This window comes from Pangasianodon hypophthalmus, chromosome 16 (assembly GCF_027358585.1).
Source record: "Pangasianodon hypophthalmus isolate fPanHyp1 chromosome 16, fPanHyp1.pri, whole genome shotgun sequence".
NCBI classification, from domain to species: domain Eukaryota; kingdom Metazoa; phylum Chordata; class Actinopteri; order Siluriformes; family Pangasiidae; genus Pangasianodon; species Pangasianodon hypophthalmus.
This window is the reverse complement of record NC_069725.1, coordinates 21437545-21456889: the sequence shown is the minus strand read 5'-3', so window position 1 is coordinate 21456889 and position 19345 is coordinate 21437545. Positions and strand designations below refer to the sequence as shown.

At 37.2% G+C, this 19345-nt stretch overlaps 1 protein-coding gene across 1 annotated transcript in view; it reads right to left on the bottom strand.

The window, feature by feature from the left end:
* Positions 1 to 19345, bottom strand: part of calcrl2 (calcitonin receptor-like 2) — a 28144-nt gene continuing 8799 nt past the window's right edge. The window contains exons 2-13 of the mRNA XM_026921199.3: positions 12340 to 12442; positions 11156 to 11321; positions 8038 to 8145; positions 7753 to 7865; positions 6523 to 6614; positions 5585 to 5711; positions 5187 to 5340; positions 4054 to 4114; positions 3891 to 3954; positions 3457 to 3675; positions 2691 to 2732; positions 1 to 2441 (exon numbers count right to left, since the gene is read on the bottom strand). Coding sequence (XP_026777000.2) covers positions 2169 to 2441; positions 2691 to 2732; positions 3457 to 3675; positions 3891 to 3954; positions 4054 to 4114; positions 5187 to 5340; positions 5585 to 5711; positions 6523 to 6614; positions 7753 to 7865; positions 8038 to 8145; positions 11156 to 11321; positions 12340 to 12393 — 1473 coding nt within the window. The 5' untranslated portion in view covers positions 12394 to 12442 and the 3' untranslated portion in view covers positions 1 to 2168. The remainder of the gene's footprint in view (positions 2442 to 2690; positions 2733 to 3456; positions 3676 to 3890; positions 3955 to 4053; positions 4115 to 5186; positions 5341 to 5584; positions 5712 to 6522; positions 6615 to 7752; positions 7866 to 8037; positions 8146 to 11155; positions 11322 to 12339; positions 12443 to 19345) is intronic.

The following is a 19345-nucleotide window of genomic DNA, read 5'->3' as shown; positions in this document are numbered from 1 at the left end:
TCCAGTGCAATAACATTTATTGTGCTCTTTATAACAATAGTATCCATTACACAAATAGAGAAATGACAGTTATTTACACGTTACATGTTTGAAAGGAATGTTTCAGTCAAAAAATCTGACCAAGAGATAGATACGAGCAAATAACACGTCTTTCCACAACTCACTATAATATATAAGTCTAGAGAGGAAAAAAAGCCTCTGCTAAGAATGAGAGAAGGCAGTGGGTGAAAAACACACAGAACGCCTATTTACAAGTGTTTATACACATTTTTAAAGAAATAATTACATATTTCAAATGTTCTCAGTGCTCGAACAAACAATCCAACTTCCGTTAATTGTTTTCTCCGTGTGGGTCGGTCCTGTAGAAAAAAAAATCAGTTGGTACAAATGAGTTTAGTGGCAACCTGCTGGAATTCCCCATATGTTCTGATATTTGGGGTTTGGTGAAACGTATAATGTCCTTTTCCTCCTTTTTTAGACTATTTGTACAGGAGAATTCAGCCAAATCTTTATGTGCATGTACAGATGCATAAAACACTGGATGAAGTGCTAGAAAATGTCCAACTACTCTGAATCCAAATCTGTCATAAGTGGTTTAAGCCAGTTTTCCCCAAATTTCATCGTAGCCAATTCCCAGCCCATCATTTCCATTTCTCTGTATCGCACCAAGCTACCAATCTGGGAGATGGACAAATCGTAAATTCATTGGCTAGCAAATAAAAGCTCCAATGTGCTGCTAAGTCCTATGTTTTGGTTGCATGGAAAGCTAGCTGACTAGGCAAAAAAGTGGTGGCTAACGTAAAATATTAAGGTATAATGAGCTAGTTAGCTACTTAAGTGCTATTTTATCCTCTTCTAACAATCTTTCTAATGTAGCACATCATGTCACAAAAAGCCAACTGGCCAAAGTTTCAGCTATCAGATATGGAGTTCTGTCCTCACATCACATGTAAAAGATACTGCTTGAGTTCAGCTAGTGTCTCTCGATATGTTTATCTTGATATGTTCTCTCAATATGTATGTTAGGTGACATATTGTGCATGATGTGCTAGCATCGTTTCCATATATCTCTGACTCTGAAACTTGATCCATGCAATGATCCATGCAAGCTAATTACAGCAGTGCCAACATCTGTGGTTTATCCATAGCATTTATCCATAGAGTTCTGACCGCTTGCTACAACGACGCTTTTCTGCTTTCTCAGCTAAAGCTGTGTCAGACTAAAAGAGAATAAAACTTGTTCATGTTGTCGAATTGACAAGCCTCAATCTTCAATCTCAAATCTAAGAAACAACGTTGAATCTCTTTGGTTAGTAAAAAATGGAGGAACTACTTATAAGTAAGCAGTGGCCACTTAATAATTAGCTAGCTAACAAACACATTAGCTAGCTAGCTAATGTTGCATGTACATTCTGCCTGGAATCCATGAGATCTGCCTGTACTATAAAAATGTGTAGCAGTGCCTTGAATCTGACTACGATAAGCCATTTTGGAAAATGTTTGTAGTGCAGCAGGTGGTGGGATTCGGAAGTAATTTACGCTATAGTTAAAGCATTGATGTGTGCCACATTTAAACATAGCTACATACCAAATGATAATATTTGTTTTTTGCGAAAGTCAATAGGACACAGATTGCTTTTCTTTATCTCTACTTGTCTGTGGGGCAACTAGGAATAAAAAGCTTTGTTCTACTGATTTGTCCACCCCTGATAAAGGTTACATGCTTCTTCCTAAACTGCTTCACATGTTGAGGAGGGTGCTAAATGTCCTATTCTGATTGGCTAGAGTCGCACTAAATGACAGAAAGGAAAAAAAAAACTAACTTTCCCACCCAAAGTTCAACTCTCGCTTGGGTTCCCAGACTGCTATGGCATCTTCGACATTCAAACTCGTGATCTCCCGACGAAAAGGGCAAAATTTTAGACATCACTCTGGAGCTCTGCCAGACTTTTAGTCGCTGCTTTAAACATTCACTTTCCTTTCTTACAGTGTTGTGAAATAGATGAACGAAGGACGCCCGTTAAATAAAAATTTGGATCAGTTAGCATAAAGCAAATTATACTAACCACCTTTTTTTCATTTTTGACCACTGTTCACATTCAGGGTGACATGTTTCTTTAAAAGAGCTTAGTATCGAAGATTTAAAGAAGTCTCTTTCCCTTTTAGTGTCAGATCATTGACGACCCCAGGACTTTGACTTTGTGATCTTCCTCACTGAAACTGCGCTTGCCGTTGCTCTGGCCATTGAGGACGAACATGGCTGTGTGTATTTTGTCCTCATCCACCTGGGGTGGCGCATGTTCCAGACTCAGGGTCATTCGGCTGGTCTCACCGATCGAGGAGTTGGTGTGATAGTTCTGAGAGTGAGAGTCAGTCGTCACCAGGCGCTGCCGGCATTGGACCCGGTACTGGGCAAGCTTACGCCTTATAGCTGAGTGCACCTGGAGGTGGACATATTGTAGAAAATCACAAAATGGCAAGCTGAATTACAAATCTGCCTTGATATCAGACACTGTTAGTATTATAGTTATTTTTCTTCCAATAGTCACACACATTTCTCAAATTCTCTAGTTTTTCTAACTCTAGAGTTCCTGCAGGTGTAGTGGAACAGTGTACATGTTCTCGACTACTATTTTAAACCTTGACGTTTTTATTTTGAGCATGGAAACGAGACGAACATCAGTTTGTACCTCTCCATTTCCAAAACATAAGATGATGGCAACCAGGAGGCCCTATAGAAAGAGAAACAGAGGACCATCAGTCAGGAACATGCAGCTGTTTCAGGATTTTATTCCATTTAGTCATTTGGCAGACGGTCTTAATGATCCATATCCAATAATCTTATTTGCGACCTGCAAAAAGTGCAAGCGCCTAAAAGTGGAATCGGGAAGGATTCATAGCCTGAAATGATAACGCTGGTCTTAGAATGGTCTAGTCGCAACACTGCAACTGAGAAGCCACATATCCAGGTTTAAAAAATTAAATTAGAAGAGATTATGTGAGGAAAAATGAGCACAGAGATTATGTGAGGAAAAATTAGCAGCTATATATACACCTTATGCAACCTACAATAAATGTAACGGAAAGACTCCAGTGAGCCGAATTATCTGTTAATAATTATAATGCTTATCTCTGTTTTTATGAAATAACTTCAAAGGGTATCTCTAAGGGCTTGTGCAGAATATGATGAGTAATTTCCTCCTTAAGCCAATAAATTTTCAAATCAGTAGGTTTAATTCCATTATAAGCAGGAGCCATATGCCTGAGGAATCATTTTACAAGATCAAAACAACATGACTAAGCCTGAAACACTGCAAGGAATAAAATAGACGAAGAGTTTCATCACAGTTCATCTAGCAAATAGCTGAAGCAATGCTTTTTATAGCTAAGTTATGCTAACATACATTTTAAACGAAAACAACTGAAGCCATAGTAGGTCTGTAGCTCAGCACGCACCTGAAAATGCATGAAGACATTCATGAAGAACTCATAGACGGCCAAGGGCAGTCTGCCCTCGGGCTGCAGGGGCACCAGGATGAAGTGAGCGCCCATCAGGGGCACCAGGATGAGGGTGGCACGCACAGCCTTCATGTAGGCATTGGATTCGGTCCTGTGGGTCTCTTTCAGCTTTGTGATCAGAACACGCACTATGTTCAACAGGAAGAAGAGGTTCACCTGTACGGAGAGAACATTCAGGAGGAACAGGGTGCAATTTGTACACAAATACCTTCCTAAAAGATTCATCAGATATCAGATTCATCACTTCATTTAGTTTTTTTGGCTTAGCTGTACAGTTAACATGCATTCTCAGGTGGAACCAATCAGATATGAAGATTTCAGCCATGTGATGTGTGTCAGTAAAGCAGCAGCAGACAGCCATGAGCACTCACCAACAGGGCAACGTGGATTGGGCCATGGACGATGTAGAGCAGGTCAGAGTTGCTTATCCAGCAACTGGGAAACATCACAAGCAAATCTCATAAACACAAGTGTTTTAAAAGCAAATAAAGAAATATATAAAGTTCTACTCAAAACCAAGCACTACTTATTTACTTGTCATCATAGAAGTACAGACGGGCCACAGCGTGAATGACAGCTGGAATAATTGGGAATCCTGAAAAGAGAAAAAAGATTCATTAATAAGACTTTTAAAATTCAATATAATTCAGAGGGAAGTGAGAGAGTGAGACAGAGAAAGAACAAGCGTGTCGAAATGGCATAAACTGCCATTAAAAGAAGAAATGAAACCTCAATATATTATTAGCAGACTCATTCCTACAGTGCAGAGCGCTTTTATTATCTTGACTGATGAGATTCACCTTTCCTCAGCCCCTTTAATCAAACCGTAATCAAAATTAAATGTCAAAGTGAATCAGACTGAAACCAACCAGACAGAATTAAATCACAATAAAGCAAATTAAAGCAAGTAAGACCGAAGTAAATCAGGTTATAGTGAATCAAATTAGAAGTCTCACCTCCGTACAATGATTACATTATAACTGAAACTGAACAAGTGATTCATTATGAACTCATAATGAATCAGTAGTGATCAAATTAAATAGCATTAAAGTGAATGAGAGTCAAGTGAATCAGAATAAACTGAATCAATCTTGATGTCTCATCTCCCCAACTGAATAATTACATAGTATATAAAATTGAATCCGTAGTAACAGCATAAGTGAATCAGACTGAAGTGAATCATTCTAAAGTGAATCAAATCTGATTTCTCACCCCCAATCTGAGGGTTTACACTGTAATTGAAACTGAGCTAATGATTCATTATAAACTATGAACTCAAAATGAATCAGTAGTAATCAAATGAAACAGCATTAAAGTGAATCAGTCAAAAGTGAATAAGACTAAATTGAATCAAATATGACTTCTCACCTCTGCAGACTCATTAATTACATAGTAATTAAAACTGAACTGGTGCTTCATTATGAACTCATTAAGAACTCTTAATGAATCAGCAGTAATCAAATTAAACAGTATCAAAGTGAATCAAACTGATTCACAAAATGAATCCGACTCTAGTGAATCAGATTAAAGAGAATCCAAATCTGACTTCTCACCTCCACACTCTCATTAATCACAGTAATTAAAACTGAACTGGTGATTCATAATGACTCATAAACAGCATGAAAGTGAATCCGATTCAAGTGAATCAAATGGATTTGACTCCTCACCCCAGCCCAGCAGGTAATACCAGCCCAGCTGCTGTTCTCCCACAAACACAGCCACGATGATAAGTGTGTGCAAGTAGATCCCCTCACACAGCATCCAGAAGTACGTCGAGCATGATGCATAATGAATCAGACTGGACAAGATCTTACAGCCAATCTGATAACGGACATTACACACACACACACACACACACACACACATACATTACACAAAAATGAATAATATTAGTTGAAATAAACAGATATACAGACAAGTTCTATGGATGGCTAACAATTGTAGCTTCACGAATGGATTCTACTTGGAAAAAAATTCTGTTGTATGTATTTACCCAGAGATAGCATGAAAAGTCAGCTATGTGATCTGTGTTTAATAATAACTACACAGAACGAGACACACTCACTTGGTTGGTGGAAGCCAGCTGCTCATCGTGGAAGATCATCGTTAACCAGATGACCATGAGAATGGAGTTGAAGATGAAGGACAGGAACATGTTCTTATGGAGAGAGATCCTCTGGCAGCTTAGACACCTGCACAGACATCACATATAACATACATGCTGTAATACACACAAATCCATAACACATACATTAGCTAATATAGTTTTATATAGTATATTTTAGTTACTTCATTTCAAACTAGGGATTTGTGATGTGTCATTTGCAAGCGAGTCGGCTCTTTGAGTCAACTCTTTAAGGTGAACATTGAGAGCTGACTCATTTTTTTTTTTTTTTTTTTTTTTTGTAGATGTAAACAATACTGTTACTGTTGTAATGTAATTTATTTAATATGCTTGGACACTTCTTTTTAATATCTGAGCTTTTCATAAGAGTGAATTCTTTAATTCATTAATTAAACATGTTTATGATTAGATATAGCACTGAAACTTGTCCCCTATATCATCATTTATAAAAAAAAAAAAATCCATTCATGTTGATCAAAATATCTTTGTCTTTTTCTGGTTTAGAACAAAATGACAACAAGGAAACCAAATTTGGAAACCAAAGGATTCAAATGATCTGACTCACAGAAAAGAATCTAACACTAACGAACCCTTTAAGACTATACAGATGAGTATAGAAAAAAATATTTTTTCAATTTTTAAAAAAAATTTCAAACAATGCATAGGGCTAGCATCTCTGACTTAGCTCAAGGTCCTTAATATGTTCATCATACTGGTATGTCACGTGCCTGTCTTTTTTTTTTTTTTCTTGCATGGATTTGGCTTTTATTTGTGATATAGTGATAGTGATAAACTGTACTAAAACAGAACATCTTTAGACTGGCAGTGTATAAACTGTTATTTGGGTAAAGTCTATTTCCATAATGCTCTGTACTCACTTGAAATATGAGAAGATGAAAATGGATATAAGCAGGGAGACCACAGACAGCGTGTGACCCAGCACTGCCAGATAATACATGGTGAATGCAACCTGTGGAGAGCGGATAAGGAAAAATAATGTGCTCATTTGCTGCTATCCGCATTTGCATTTGTCTTTCCGAATCATCTGGCATTTGTGATTCCTGCTGCAGCCTTCATAATTGACTTTTCATTACCAGCTCATTGCTGTTTGGAACGTTTAGAAGAATTTGAATGGAGAGATGAACACCAGATTTTTTTGTTTGTGACTGCTATAGATTACAGCCTTGTGGAGGTTTGCGTGGGAACAGCGCTGTCAACAAAGGTAATATGATTACTGAGTGGAGTGAAACTGATTAGTGGTGATCAACATGCTGCGGAAATGAAATCCGTGCCTGTGCCACATCCCTGTACATGGCAGCAAGTGGGGGAAAAAAGCCAGTGTATCATATTCACCACTTAAATCAGTTTAGTGACGCTGTAGTGATCATTTTAACATGATTCATTTCTTATAGTGTCACTTTCTCATTCAATCTAAGAAAATAACACTATAGTACTTGTGAATTCACAAATCTGGTTGGTCAGAAAGTGTTGATTCATTTTCTATAACAGCAGATCTAACAGTGGTTCCAGTTACTAGGCAAATCACACATTAATCATATTAATGTGCTTGTTCTAATATATTATCATTTCTATAGTAACCATAGTTACACAGGGATGTGTATAAAGAACACTGCACATAAATGTGTGTAACTGTTGATATAGTTAGGTTTTCTGTAAAATGTTTATTGAACATTTATCTAAGGAGTCTCCAAGGTCAGTCTTTGTTAGAATCTTTAGGACAGAGGATAATGTGATTTGCTATATCTTGGTAACATGACAAGCTGTGTGTTTTTTGTCTAATTAACTTAATGAGAGAGAAATAAAGCTTCTGGTGAGAGAATGATTGTTTATTACATATAATGTAAGTGATAACAGGAACAAACTTGTTTCACGAACGTTCCACAGCAAATGTAAATGCAACTATAAATTGATAAAAAGTACCATGTGTCATTCTTTAATAAATAACAATTATTACAGTACACTTAAAATGTGCTGTTCTTGCCAGGCCACATTCCACCACCCCTCAAGTGTTTTACTGCTGACCTAATACAGTTTTCTAATGTCCTCGGCATGCCTGTACGCAATAAAATATAAAGAAATGCTCCAACCGTGACTTTTCCTTTGGTGTAGGCTGAGCACAGGGTGTAGTTGGACCACAGTCGGTTGCTGTCAGGATGTCGGAACCACTGTCCATCTGGGTTACACACTTTGGTTACTTTCTCTGGGAAAGCAAAGATCGGATCAGAAGTGTCACAATACAGCAGCCATGTCAAGACTGACAATATCCTACCAGACAATTTTCATAAAAATCTAACACGCATTCTCTATACTGCCGTCTAGAATCTTTCCGCATCTTTTGGCAGGCATGATGAGCTAAAAATGTGAAGGCTCACCTGCTGGGTCAAAGTCTTGGAAATAAGTAGGACAGTCCTGCATGGCGGTTCCCGGAGCCGAGTCTCCCCAGCACAGCCAGCCGTCCCACGTGCGGTTACAGTACGGCCCTGCGGGGGCAGCAGCGAGGCAGACTGTTAGTTTCACACCTTGATGTACTACAGTACTCATTAATCTACACACTGTTGTCTACTTTGGGTTGCCTCCAAAACTAGTTTTTCTAATAATGACTAATAAATCACTTGTTATTTCCCAAAAAAAAAGTCATTAGACAACAGAAAAATGCATTTGTCAAATTGTTTGAATATACAACCGTATATACACACTTCCCCACTGGTTAATTTCCTTTTCAATCCAATGCCAAGACTACTTTAAAAGGGTTTTGTAATATATTGGACTCATGAGGCTGTTTAGGATCCATATTCAGTAATGCTTTATTGACAATATCAAAACACAATTCAAAACATCTATTTATTTAGAAGATGTGACCAAACTATGATGCATAAATAAAAACATTTTTTAAAGTGCTGTTATTTAACAAAGATAAATGCAGAATTGTGACGTTTACTGTAAACAGACGTTTTTGTATCATTTTTGGAAGGAGTCTCCAGTGTCAGCGCTTTGTAACAACTTGTTTTTGGCTTCAGATTGGAGGGCTTTGCATTTTTCTTTGTAATTTTTTCTGTTATTAATTTCAAAATATAATACAAAAAACCAAGATGCTGGTGAGAGAACAACTGTTTATAGCCATTATAACATTATTGTTTTGCACACAATCCACAACATTAAATGTAACTATAAACGGATAAAAAGAACAAAGTGTTGTTACTTCTGGACATGCTGTTAAAACATTACAGAGTGTGATGTTATAGCAAAACAATCAACTATGGGGTCGTAACAGTAACTCTGCTTCATGTCCAGCTTCATCACAAGACCCTGTTGTTGATTATTTTCCTATCACAGCACACCCTGTTGTGTTTTATCGCTTACGTACAGCATATAGCACAGTGTACCAGCCAGCATGTTGTTAATGAAATCCGGCTCTGTATTTACAACTTTTAGGCTGGTATAAAATTAAAATATATAAAAAATACTACCATTGAAATGTGGATATAATGCATTTTCATGTAAAATGATGCCATAAATAACAGATTCCTCATTTCCCTAATTATGAAGTATCTACAAAAACAAGGAAACACCAAACCAATTCAAACACGTATGCAGGATTGCCAGTCACACCATTTCGCAGAAGAATAGTTATCACAAAAAAAACAAACATATCTTTTCTATCCAGTAACCTATCAGTGGTCAGAAGCTGGTGATAACATCTGTATTCACCACACAGACATTCGTTTATGAGCCAAACAGGGAGGACATCAGAGCTCCACGTGATGGACGCAGTGTTTACAGTGGGGTTCAAACAGAGGTGCACCAGTCACAAGCGCCAAAACTCAACAAGCGCAACAAAAAAAAAGAAAAACAAAGAGGCAAGAGCATGTGCTTCCTCAGACCAGAGGCTGGTACACAATCCAAGGAAGCCTGACGCACACAGACAGAGAAGAAAAGTCAAAGACGGTCAGCCAGTGGGCAGGAGTGACACTGACTAAGCGTGCTTCCTTTCTTTCAGGAGAGAGAACAGGCTTCCCCTTGATTCCTGCTCTCGCACGATGTAACACTCACCACTCTCTACTTCACACTTACGACTCTCCAGACATCCAGTGTGAAACAGTAGCCTAATATACAAAGTATTCACTGATGTACCAGTATATATAACTTACAGTATATACACTCTAACTGAATACATAATTCAGAATGAACAGATATGAATAGGAAGCTCAGTATTCGTTGCTTCATCTATTTTTCTAGAAAGCATGCAAGAGAGGTTCACATGGCATCTGGCTGAGACTAGAGCTGTGCGTTAAATAAAAACAGGAAAAATGTAAGCACTCAGAGATGAATGTGAACATGAATTATGAATTTACAGTGTTCGATCGTTCATCCTTAGTAACTGTCTGGGCAGGATTGTGGTGGTTTAAATTAGACTACTAAATTTATATTTTGGGAAAGCTACATTTGTTAGAAAAATATGGCAGGCAGATACAAACAAAAATACCTCTGCACAACAGTCTCATGCACATGGTTATTTAAGAAAAATGGCCACACCCCTTTCAGGTTTAAATCTGGCACAAACAGATACAGATAGTGGCATTGTGTTGCACTCCTAATCCACACTATCAAATATATCTGCTAGTTTAATAGTCACCAAATCACCAAATATACCTAATAAATTATGAAATTAAAATGATGTTGTCAAATCACAGGTTTCTATCAATGCGTTTGTTGTAATACGACATGGTTTCTATAGTAACAGCTCATTCACTGGGACTTGTAGGACAGACGCACAACACATTGGAGGACTAATAACAAAAAAAAGTGTTATTCTTAAACAAAAACTGTATTCTTGTTGCTGTAAAGAGACATTTATTTAATATTTATGGAAGGAGTCTCCAGTGTAAGCGCTTTGTAAAAGTCAGTATGTTTTCCGTTTTCAGGTTTCTCTATAACATGGCAAGCTGCAGTCTTATTACTTTAGAAAAAAAAAAAAACAGTGAGTTGGTGGGGGAACGACTGCTGTTTATCGCTGCTATAACGTAAATGATAACCTGTTCCATGAACATTAAATGTAACTACAAAGAGGAAAAAGGTACAACGTGCAGTTCTAGTTCAAGTTCTAGAAATTATAATATTCACTTTACATGGAGAAGAAAGCTTAGATCAATCTAGAAGACACAAAACACACACACACAATGCACTTAGCTAGCTAGTGTGAGAAAGAGCATACTAATATAACAGCCTAATGAAGTGAGCAGATCTGGTTACAGTGTTTATGTCACAATTGTATAAATAATAATAATAATAATAATAATAATAACCATCATCATCATCATCATCATCATCTTAAGCAGTGTCACAGACTAATATGAATGAAAAGGGTTTTTTTTAAACCCAAGGGATAGTATCTTTTTGCATCCTGTCTTCAATTTGAGCCCTGATATAAAGTCTCTGTGTTTCTCCGTGTGTGTGTTTGTGTGTGTGTGTGTGTGTGTGTGTGTGTCTGACCTGGATCTGTGTGTGGTGGGTCGTGCAGTATTTTGAGGTAACACTCAAACTGAGCTGCCAAGATCTGTTCCCTCGACACCCTCAGAGCAGTAGGGGATATTGGGATATCAGTCACTTCCTCCTTTGGTATCATAGTCGTCGCTATAACATCCTCGGCCTGACACAACTGCAAAGGGAGTCACACACGCACACACACATACACCCACACACCCACACACACACACACACACACACACACACACACGGTCACACACTTTTCTTTCACTTTCTTAAGTCAGTAGGTCTGTTATGGTGTTATGGACACGGAGCTGATGTTAAAAAAAAAAAAGGTTAAAATTAGATCTAAACTTCTAGACTTTTCTAAACTCTAAAGCAAACCAGATAACTTTGTTGTATTTTTTATTCATTTCTTTCAAATAAGATTAAAGATCCATTTAGCATATGAAAATGGATTTATATAACTTCCATAGCCTGGATCGGCTTTGAAGTTTAGCTCTATATAAGTGTTTTCAGAACCAGATTCATTTGTAACTGAATCACAGCCTTTTAATTGTTTTAAAAAAAATCAATTTATATTTCTTAATTATTTTTAGAGAAGCAAGAGTACAAGGACATCATGTAATATTTATGCATACTGCAAAGTTTCTGTAAAACCTAACAAAAATCTTATTTAAAGCTGAATACATTTTTATCTGTTGATAAACTTTAGTATAACATTGCAGTATGTTGCTAAAGAAAGACTGAAGGAATCTTGTTTGAAATCTTAATTTGAAACAAATATAAATTGTATTTAACCCCTATTTTAATATCTACTCAACTAAAATAAATATTATATGTATATTATATCATACATATTATTATTATATAATATATGATTATAATTTTATAATAAAATATTTATTACATTTATTATTTGTGGAATACTACAAGTATGACATGTCATTCTTTAATAAATAAAAACTTGTGTATAATGTGGTATAAGAGGAATAAAACACTTCTGGACATGCTATAATAGGAAAATAATCAACTTTGGACTTTGCCCCATTATATTTTAGTCCTAACATATTTCCCATTCCTTATACATATTTCATGTTTTAACCTATGATTAAATAAAAACAGTCATTGATTCAGTGATATTACTACAGCCAATTCTTCAGGACACACACACACACACACACACACACCTCAGTGGTGAGCATCTGTAGAAGCAGCAGTAGGAATGTTGGGTGTTTTCCCATGATGCACTACAGGAGGCACTGAAAGGGGGCGCAACAGCACATCAGTACCCTGCGGAAACAAGACACAGTTATCGCATTAGCAAGCTGATATGGATTTCTGAGTCAACCTTTTGTAATGGTCACTAACTTTTCCGCCACAGTTTGTGCAGGAGTTTGTGCTTTCTGGTTTCTTGGTAACATGGGCTACATTTTTTTTTTTGCTTGTTTTATTAATTTCAAGCTAAAGAAAACCAGACCCTTGTGAAAGGACTATTTATAGCTTTTATAATGTAAGTCATAACACGAACTTGTTTCCTGGACATTCCACATCATTAAATGCAACTATAAATTAAGACACGTCCTTTAAGTAATAAAAACTTTGCTAGCTTTGGCAAATTGCTGTGGAATAAGAGGAAAAAAGCATGCTGTTATAGAAAAGTGAAGACCTTCAGGGTGGTAACTAACTCCACTATTCCCCTATAACAGCATGCGGGTCATTTTATTCCTTACATAAAGCTTTGCTTCACTCAAATCATTGGTCTTCATAGATATGGTCTCCATGGAAAGTTTTTAAGCTGCATTTTAAAGAGAGTATTACACAATGTCGATGAACTCCTGGTCAAAGCCATACACTAGCATCAGGACTCATCATCAACCACTCCAGAGAGCTCCATTTTCTGACTCTAAAGCTGTTTTCATCCACATTTCATACCTATTTCCCCAGGTTTCTTTTCAATTAAATGTGAAGAGGAGAGACACAATGACTCAAACGGCTTTTTGTAAAGATGAAACGCTGAGCCCTCAAGGACATGTGGTAATTGCTCCTTAAAAGCTTTCTGCTATTTGCTTATTATACTCCAAATGTCAAACATAATGGAGAGATTTACGTAAAACATTTTCCTCTATATGCCTACAGCTCTCCGCTGTTCACATGAATAACAGCTTTTCAGACTAAAATCTCATCTTTTCAGGACAGCCGCAGAAGAAAAGGTGCATCATTTTTCTCTTGCGTATTGTATTCATGAAGGTGTACGGTTTTCACAGGGTCATACTGACAGCCTGGAGTAAAGGATATGAAAGTTAGTTTATCTAAGAGCAAGTATTTGGTGTATTTACCGAAGGGTTGTTACTGTAGTTAAAGCATAACTGGAGTATTAGTTATTAATTAGAGTATTAGATGTGCGCTCTATACTGAAGAACTTTTAAGATAACTATTCAAGAACTTGATTAAAGCCTGACACTCACTGTGTTTCGGGAAGCCATAGACAAAAATCACACGTCATAAAAGAATTCTCTGGTTGTCAATTTAGATCAGTGGCCTTAGAACGTATAAGAAATTAAAATCTCAGAATATGAGCGTTGCTATGACTTTTGTCTAAAAACTAATAGGACGACAGAGTAGGATGACGCACAAACTCACAGGACAGCTACTAATATGTTAGCGGCGGTGGCAAAACGTAACCATAATAGTAACGCTAATGGACAGAAAACAAAAAACTTCATTACCTCAAGCTCACTTTGAAGAATGTTTGTGTTTATGCGAGCCTGTTTTCTGCACAAGCCCGCATTGTTGCTTGTTGACGTAAGCAGAATGTCATCATTTTCTTTAATCGTAGGTTATAGAAGATCATCGTATAATCTCTCATGTAGAAGACAGAGTCTGTTATAAAATTTAGCCAAGATTTTACTGCGATCAGCTCATACAGTGGGATAAGTAATAAAATCGCAAGTAGTTAGCAAGATTTTAGGGAGCAAGTTCTTTAAGCAGACTGACAGTGGCTCCTGATCCTAGCAGGAAGATAACCTTGGCAAGGTTTAAAAATAAATAAAAACATTTCTACGTTGTTTTGGTGAGATATATTTCTCAACTTAAAACTTAGGTGTCCAAGTATGTTATAGTTATATGTAATATATTATTTGTTCGAATTCAGCCACAGCGACATCTGATGGGCTTTCCTAGACCGCCACACACTTCTCTGACAGAATTATTATCCAAAGCGTTTTACAAATGAGATTTACATTTGCAGAATGCAGGGTTAAGGAGTCAGCACAAGATTTGAACAGATCTATTGACCATAAGGGATAAATATGTGTGGAAAATCTTTACACAACTAGATTTAAAGAAAATGTGAAATGATATATTTCTGAAAAGGATATTCAGGAGGTGAGGCTGAACATTTTATCCATTGAGATTTCATTGTATTGTGAAAAGCGGGTGTCTGAGCTAGCTCAGCATTTTCACTCGATGATATCTGGGTAGTGGAGAGATGAGGAGGTGAAACTTGTGATGATATTATTGGTTTTTATTATTTTTCCCACACACACAGACACACACACAAAGGGGGCAAATGTCTAGAGCGTGGCAAATGCCGATCTATTTTAATGGAAGGTTATGGAAAGTGAAAAATGATTGATACTGAAGAATCATGGAAGTTGGATTAAATAACAAGGTGAAAAAAAAGGTTAATTCAATTGATTTCTGGTTGGGCAGTCTTTACTGGAGAACACTGGTGTTTAAAGATGCAGGCCCATTTTTAAACATAAGATTTTAGCCTCCCATCGGATATCACAATCAACCTTCACTGCTAACATCTCACTAATGTCTGAGAGTGAATGTCACCTGGTGATTGTCTAAAGCCAAACTCATGGCTTCATCATGGTGAAATGGATAAATCAGCTGCCTCTGCTGTACAGAATCTCTTAAAACCTTCAGAAAGCGTCTGAAGACTCAGCTCATCCAAGAGCACTTGAATATCAATGTAGAAACTCCTTCAGCTCTCTGCCTCTGATTTTAGCCTTTCTACATTGTATCCTTTGCTTTTTGTATTACAATGTTAGCATGTATATTATTATTATTATTATTATTATTATTATTTAGCTTTAACAGTTTATCTGCATGTTTGTGTGTTTAGTGTCCTATAAAAATCATGTCCTTGTGAAACTTGTAGTGCTTGTTTTGCCATTTCTGAAGAATAACAGGATGCACTTGGGTAAAAAAAAATCTAAATTACCAAAGAAAAGCATGCATTTCTGCATAAGCACTTCCTCGGTGTACTATGCCCCAATTTGTAACATGCTGGTTTTACATTAAGAACTCCAGTCATCTGGAGATGGATTTAAAATATTTGTGATATAATGGTATTAATCCAAAGGGAATTGAAATGTTGGACGGCAGTTTCATAAGGGTTTTTTTTTTTTGATCCCCTGACACCCCAACTTACTTGGACTGGAGTTTTAATACTATACACAAGGCACATCTACAGTAGAGTGGAAAAGTCTTTGACCACTAAACATCCCAACTGATACAGTAGCTATATTTGGATATATTTATAAATTTCATCTGCTGAGAAATGTCAGTTTTACTTTACATTAGTTAAGATGGCTGTTGGAATCTTAGATAAGAAATTTAATTTCACAAAATGTTGTTAGTTCTTCATAACCAATGACAACATAACATGTAAGTAATAAAGCATGTCAGGGGCATGCTATTATAGAAAATTAATCAGCAACGGTTGATTATTTTCCAATAACAGTACATCTCAAAGTGTTTTAATCCTCTTATACCACAGCAATTTGCAAACATTTGCCAAATAATGACATCACATTTTTATCCATTTATAGTTGCATTAAATGTTTTGGAACATCCACAGAACAAGCTAGTTCATGTTAGAAGATATAAACGCGTTCCCTCACCACACCTCTCTTTGTTTGCTCCGCCTTGAAGTTCGGACCAAGAAACAACACAAAACTCCACCATCCTGAAGACTTTCCCATGTCAGAAAACTTACTGACACTGGAGACTCCTTCCATAAATGTGATTAACATCTCCTTACAGAAAACTTCACTATATAAAAAAGTATATGTTTTCTTTGCTAAATACTTCTCTTCTCGACTGACCAATCACAATCGAGAACTCAACAGTACTGTGGTATATGCACTGGAAGAAAAAAGAAAACCTGAAACAACTATCAACTTCTTGTTTTTTTTAGTTTTGCTTAAGTGAACAAAAAAATTTTTTTTTTGCCTTTTGCCTTTATGCCTTTTTTTTGTTTGATTCATTTTTTTTCAGTGTGGTAAGAAATATCACATTGGTACTCCAAAAAAGTACTAATGATACCAACAAATCCTCATAAGTCCAATGAGACTTGGCATTGAAGCTGAAATATTTTTAGTGAGATACTGATATAACAGTGATGGTAGTTACAACATGGCGGCTTCACTGGCGTCTCACCTCAAATCAAGGATTCTGCTTCACTTGTAAGCTACTCATCACAATTTGAAAAAAAAAACACCAATACTGAAGACTTGACTATGAGAAAAATCGATCGTAATGAGTATTCATTTTGTGCATTACAGTTCAGTTAATCCAGTTAACCATTCTTCCGAAACTCCATCATCACAAAGGGTCTCTTAAAATGATTCAGTCTCCTCGGGCATTTTGCTTTTAGCAATTATCTGTGTATACTATGAGCGAGGAGTGTTTGTCTACAAGAATGTAGGGAGAGCTGCATGCTTGGAGAACTGTTGCATGTTGGAAACAGGAAACCGAGCTGGATCACATGACCTCTGCCAATCCCACGAGGCACTGCGTGGGCCGTTCACTACTGCAGGTTAAAGGTCAAGAACACTGGGGACTGGGAAGCAGAGGCCCTGTTTCAACATGGGAAATATCAACTCAACAAACGGCAGGGTTTTCAACCCTACAGATAAAAGAATCCTCTGAATAAATTGTGTGTGTATTTTTGGGAGCTGAGACTTATTACTAAATTATCTTCCCTGAGAGACCAGGTCTTAGAGACCACCAATACAGCAGCAGCAGTGGGAGGTGGATGGGGGGATATATTTTGAACTAAAAAAAAAACAAAAAAAAACATACAAATGAAGAAAAGAGAGCAAAAAGTTTGTCCATCAAATGAGCAAAAGATTCGAGGGCAATTCTATGGAGCAATAACAAATTAGGTTTAAAGGAGCCATAATCATATCATTTTAAAGATGTCTTAGTTGGGGGGGTTTGATGGGCTGAAGGAAATTTTATACCACAGCGCTGTTGAATCTCATATCTCATTTGTCAGAAGATGTTGATTAATATTCTATAACAGCAGCTCTGACAGTAGTTCCACAGGGACTGGACTGGATGCTCCACAAAATCTAAAGCATATAATAATCAGGATTAAAAAAATGTTATTAAATAAAGAAAAATGTATAATTGTCAGTATGGTGAAGATTTCTGTAAGGGGACGTTTAACCTTTACGGAAGGAGTCTCCAGTGTCAGCGTTTTGTAACACTCTCTTTGTAACAGTTGCTCTGTAACATGACAAGCTTCGGGTTATTATTTTGCAAGCCAGAGAGAAAAACAGAAGCTGGCGCGAGAACAAATAACTGTTTATAACTGCCATAATGTAAGAGATAACAGGAACTAACTTGTTTCTACAACATCTGTAACTATAAATGGTTAAAAGCATGACATAGCATTCATTAATAAATTAAAAAATTCTAATCATTGGCAAATTGCTATGGTATAAAAGGTACTTTGGAACGTGCTGTTATTGGAAAATAATCAACTCCCACACCATCCTGTCACTGATTATGATTAACATCATGCTCCGAAATATTTTATTCCTTACTTGTAAGTCACGCAACAGGCAGCAGTGAGCTCTGAAAATTGTCGCATTGTTGACAAATAACTCTCCAATCAGTATGGATCATAGACAAGGTTTTTGTTTGATTACAGACCTAAGTATAATCCTGATAATATCAGCCGCATAAGCCACAATAGATGCGGTGTGCTGGTGTGTCTCCACTCTGCGTCAGTGCTCAGAGTCGCGGGAGGGTTATTTTTACTCTGAGGGGGAACTAGGAGCTTCTAAAGCCCAGGAAGGATGCAAAGAAGGATGAAGGGAAAGAAGGGCCATCTTCCTCCTCCGCCACTGGGCTGCTCGCCTAGCAGCGTTCGGGTTAAAAATAAGCCATTGTTGCACAGATACAAAAGACAGTCCTCAACAAGTACCTTAGCTTCCGCTACTACTTGAACATGAGATGATGTGGGTTTTGAGTGGTAATGGAACATGCAAATCTGAATTCATTTGTAACCTGATTAATAAATGAACAGCATGATTCCAACTCAGTGATGAGTGGTGATGAGCAACCACTCTATTTTTCACCCAAGTTAAAACCAAATGTAATGAATTCGTAAGAACGTCAGAAGTAGAGCTAGAACTAATGCATTATATACTGCTTTTCTGCTCCAGGCGAAGTAACTGACTCGATCCTCCCTGCGTTTGTGGATGAGTGCTGATAAGCCGCTGCATGGCCTTCCTTCACGTTTCTGTCTGCTGGTGAGTAACTACGAGCTTGCTTATTTTCCCATTATTAATGCCAGAAATAGTCTTGTACGCTCGGACATGCACCAGCTCACCCGAGTACTCACTAAAAAGAGCTGTTTCATGTCCGCTTCCTGACTGACGCATATTTCCGTGTCACAGACAAAACACTGTATGAATGGACCCTCCAAATAAATGGCTTGTAACGGTGTTGATAATTGAAGACACAAAGTGGTCAAAAAGAAAATCTTGACAGGTGATGGATTCAAAGGGGATCCAAATTTAGCTAACTAGCCAGCACAATAGGCTAAATAGAGACATATTAATATAACATTAAGGCAATTCTTTCTGCACAACATTATCTTTAACTGCCTGCTGGATATTTTAAAGAAAGTCTCCATCTCCAACCTTGTTACAGTGTAGAAATCATTTCTGAAGGCTTAACGTATACAACACTGCACCGTGAACCACTACACAGCATTACCAATTAGAACCATGTGTACTCCTCAGTAATCTCAGGCTCAGCACATAGCTTTTGTACACTTTTCTGGCTACAAGCTTCAGGATCTTAACGATTTTAAACTCTGCAACACAATGAGCTTTTTCAGAACATGACATATTCACCAGCAGGAGAAAAACTTTGCAGAAGCAG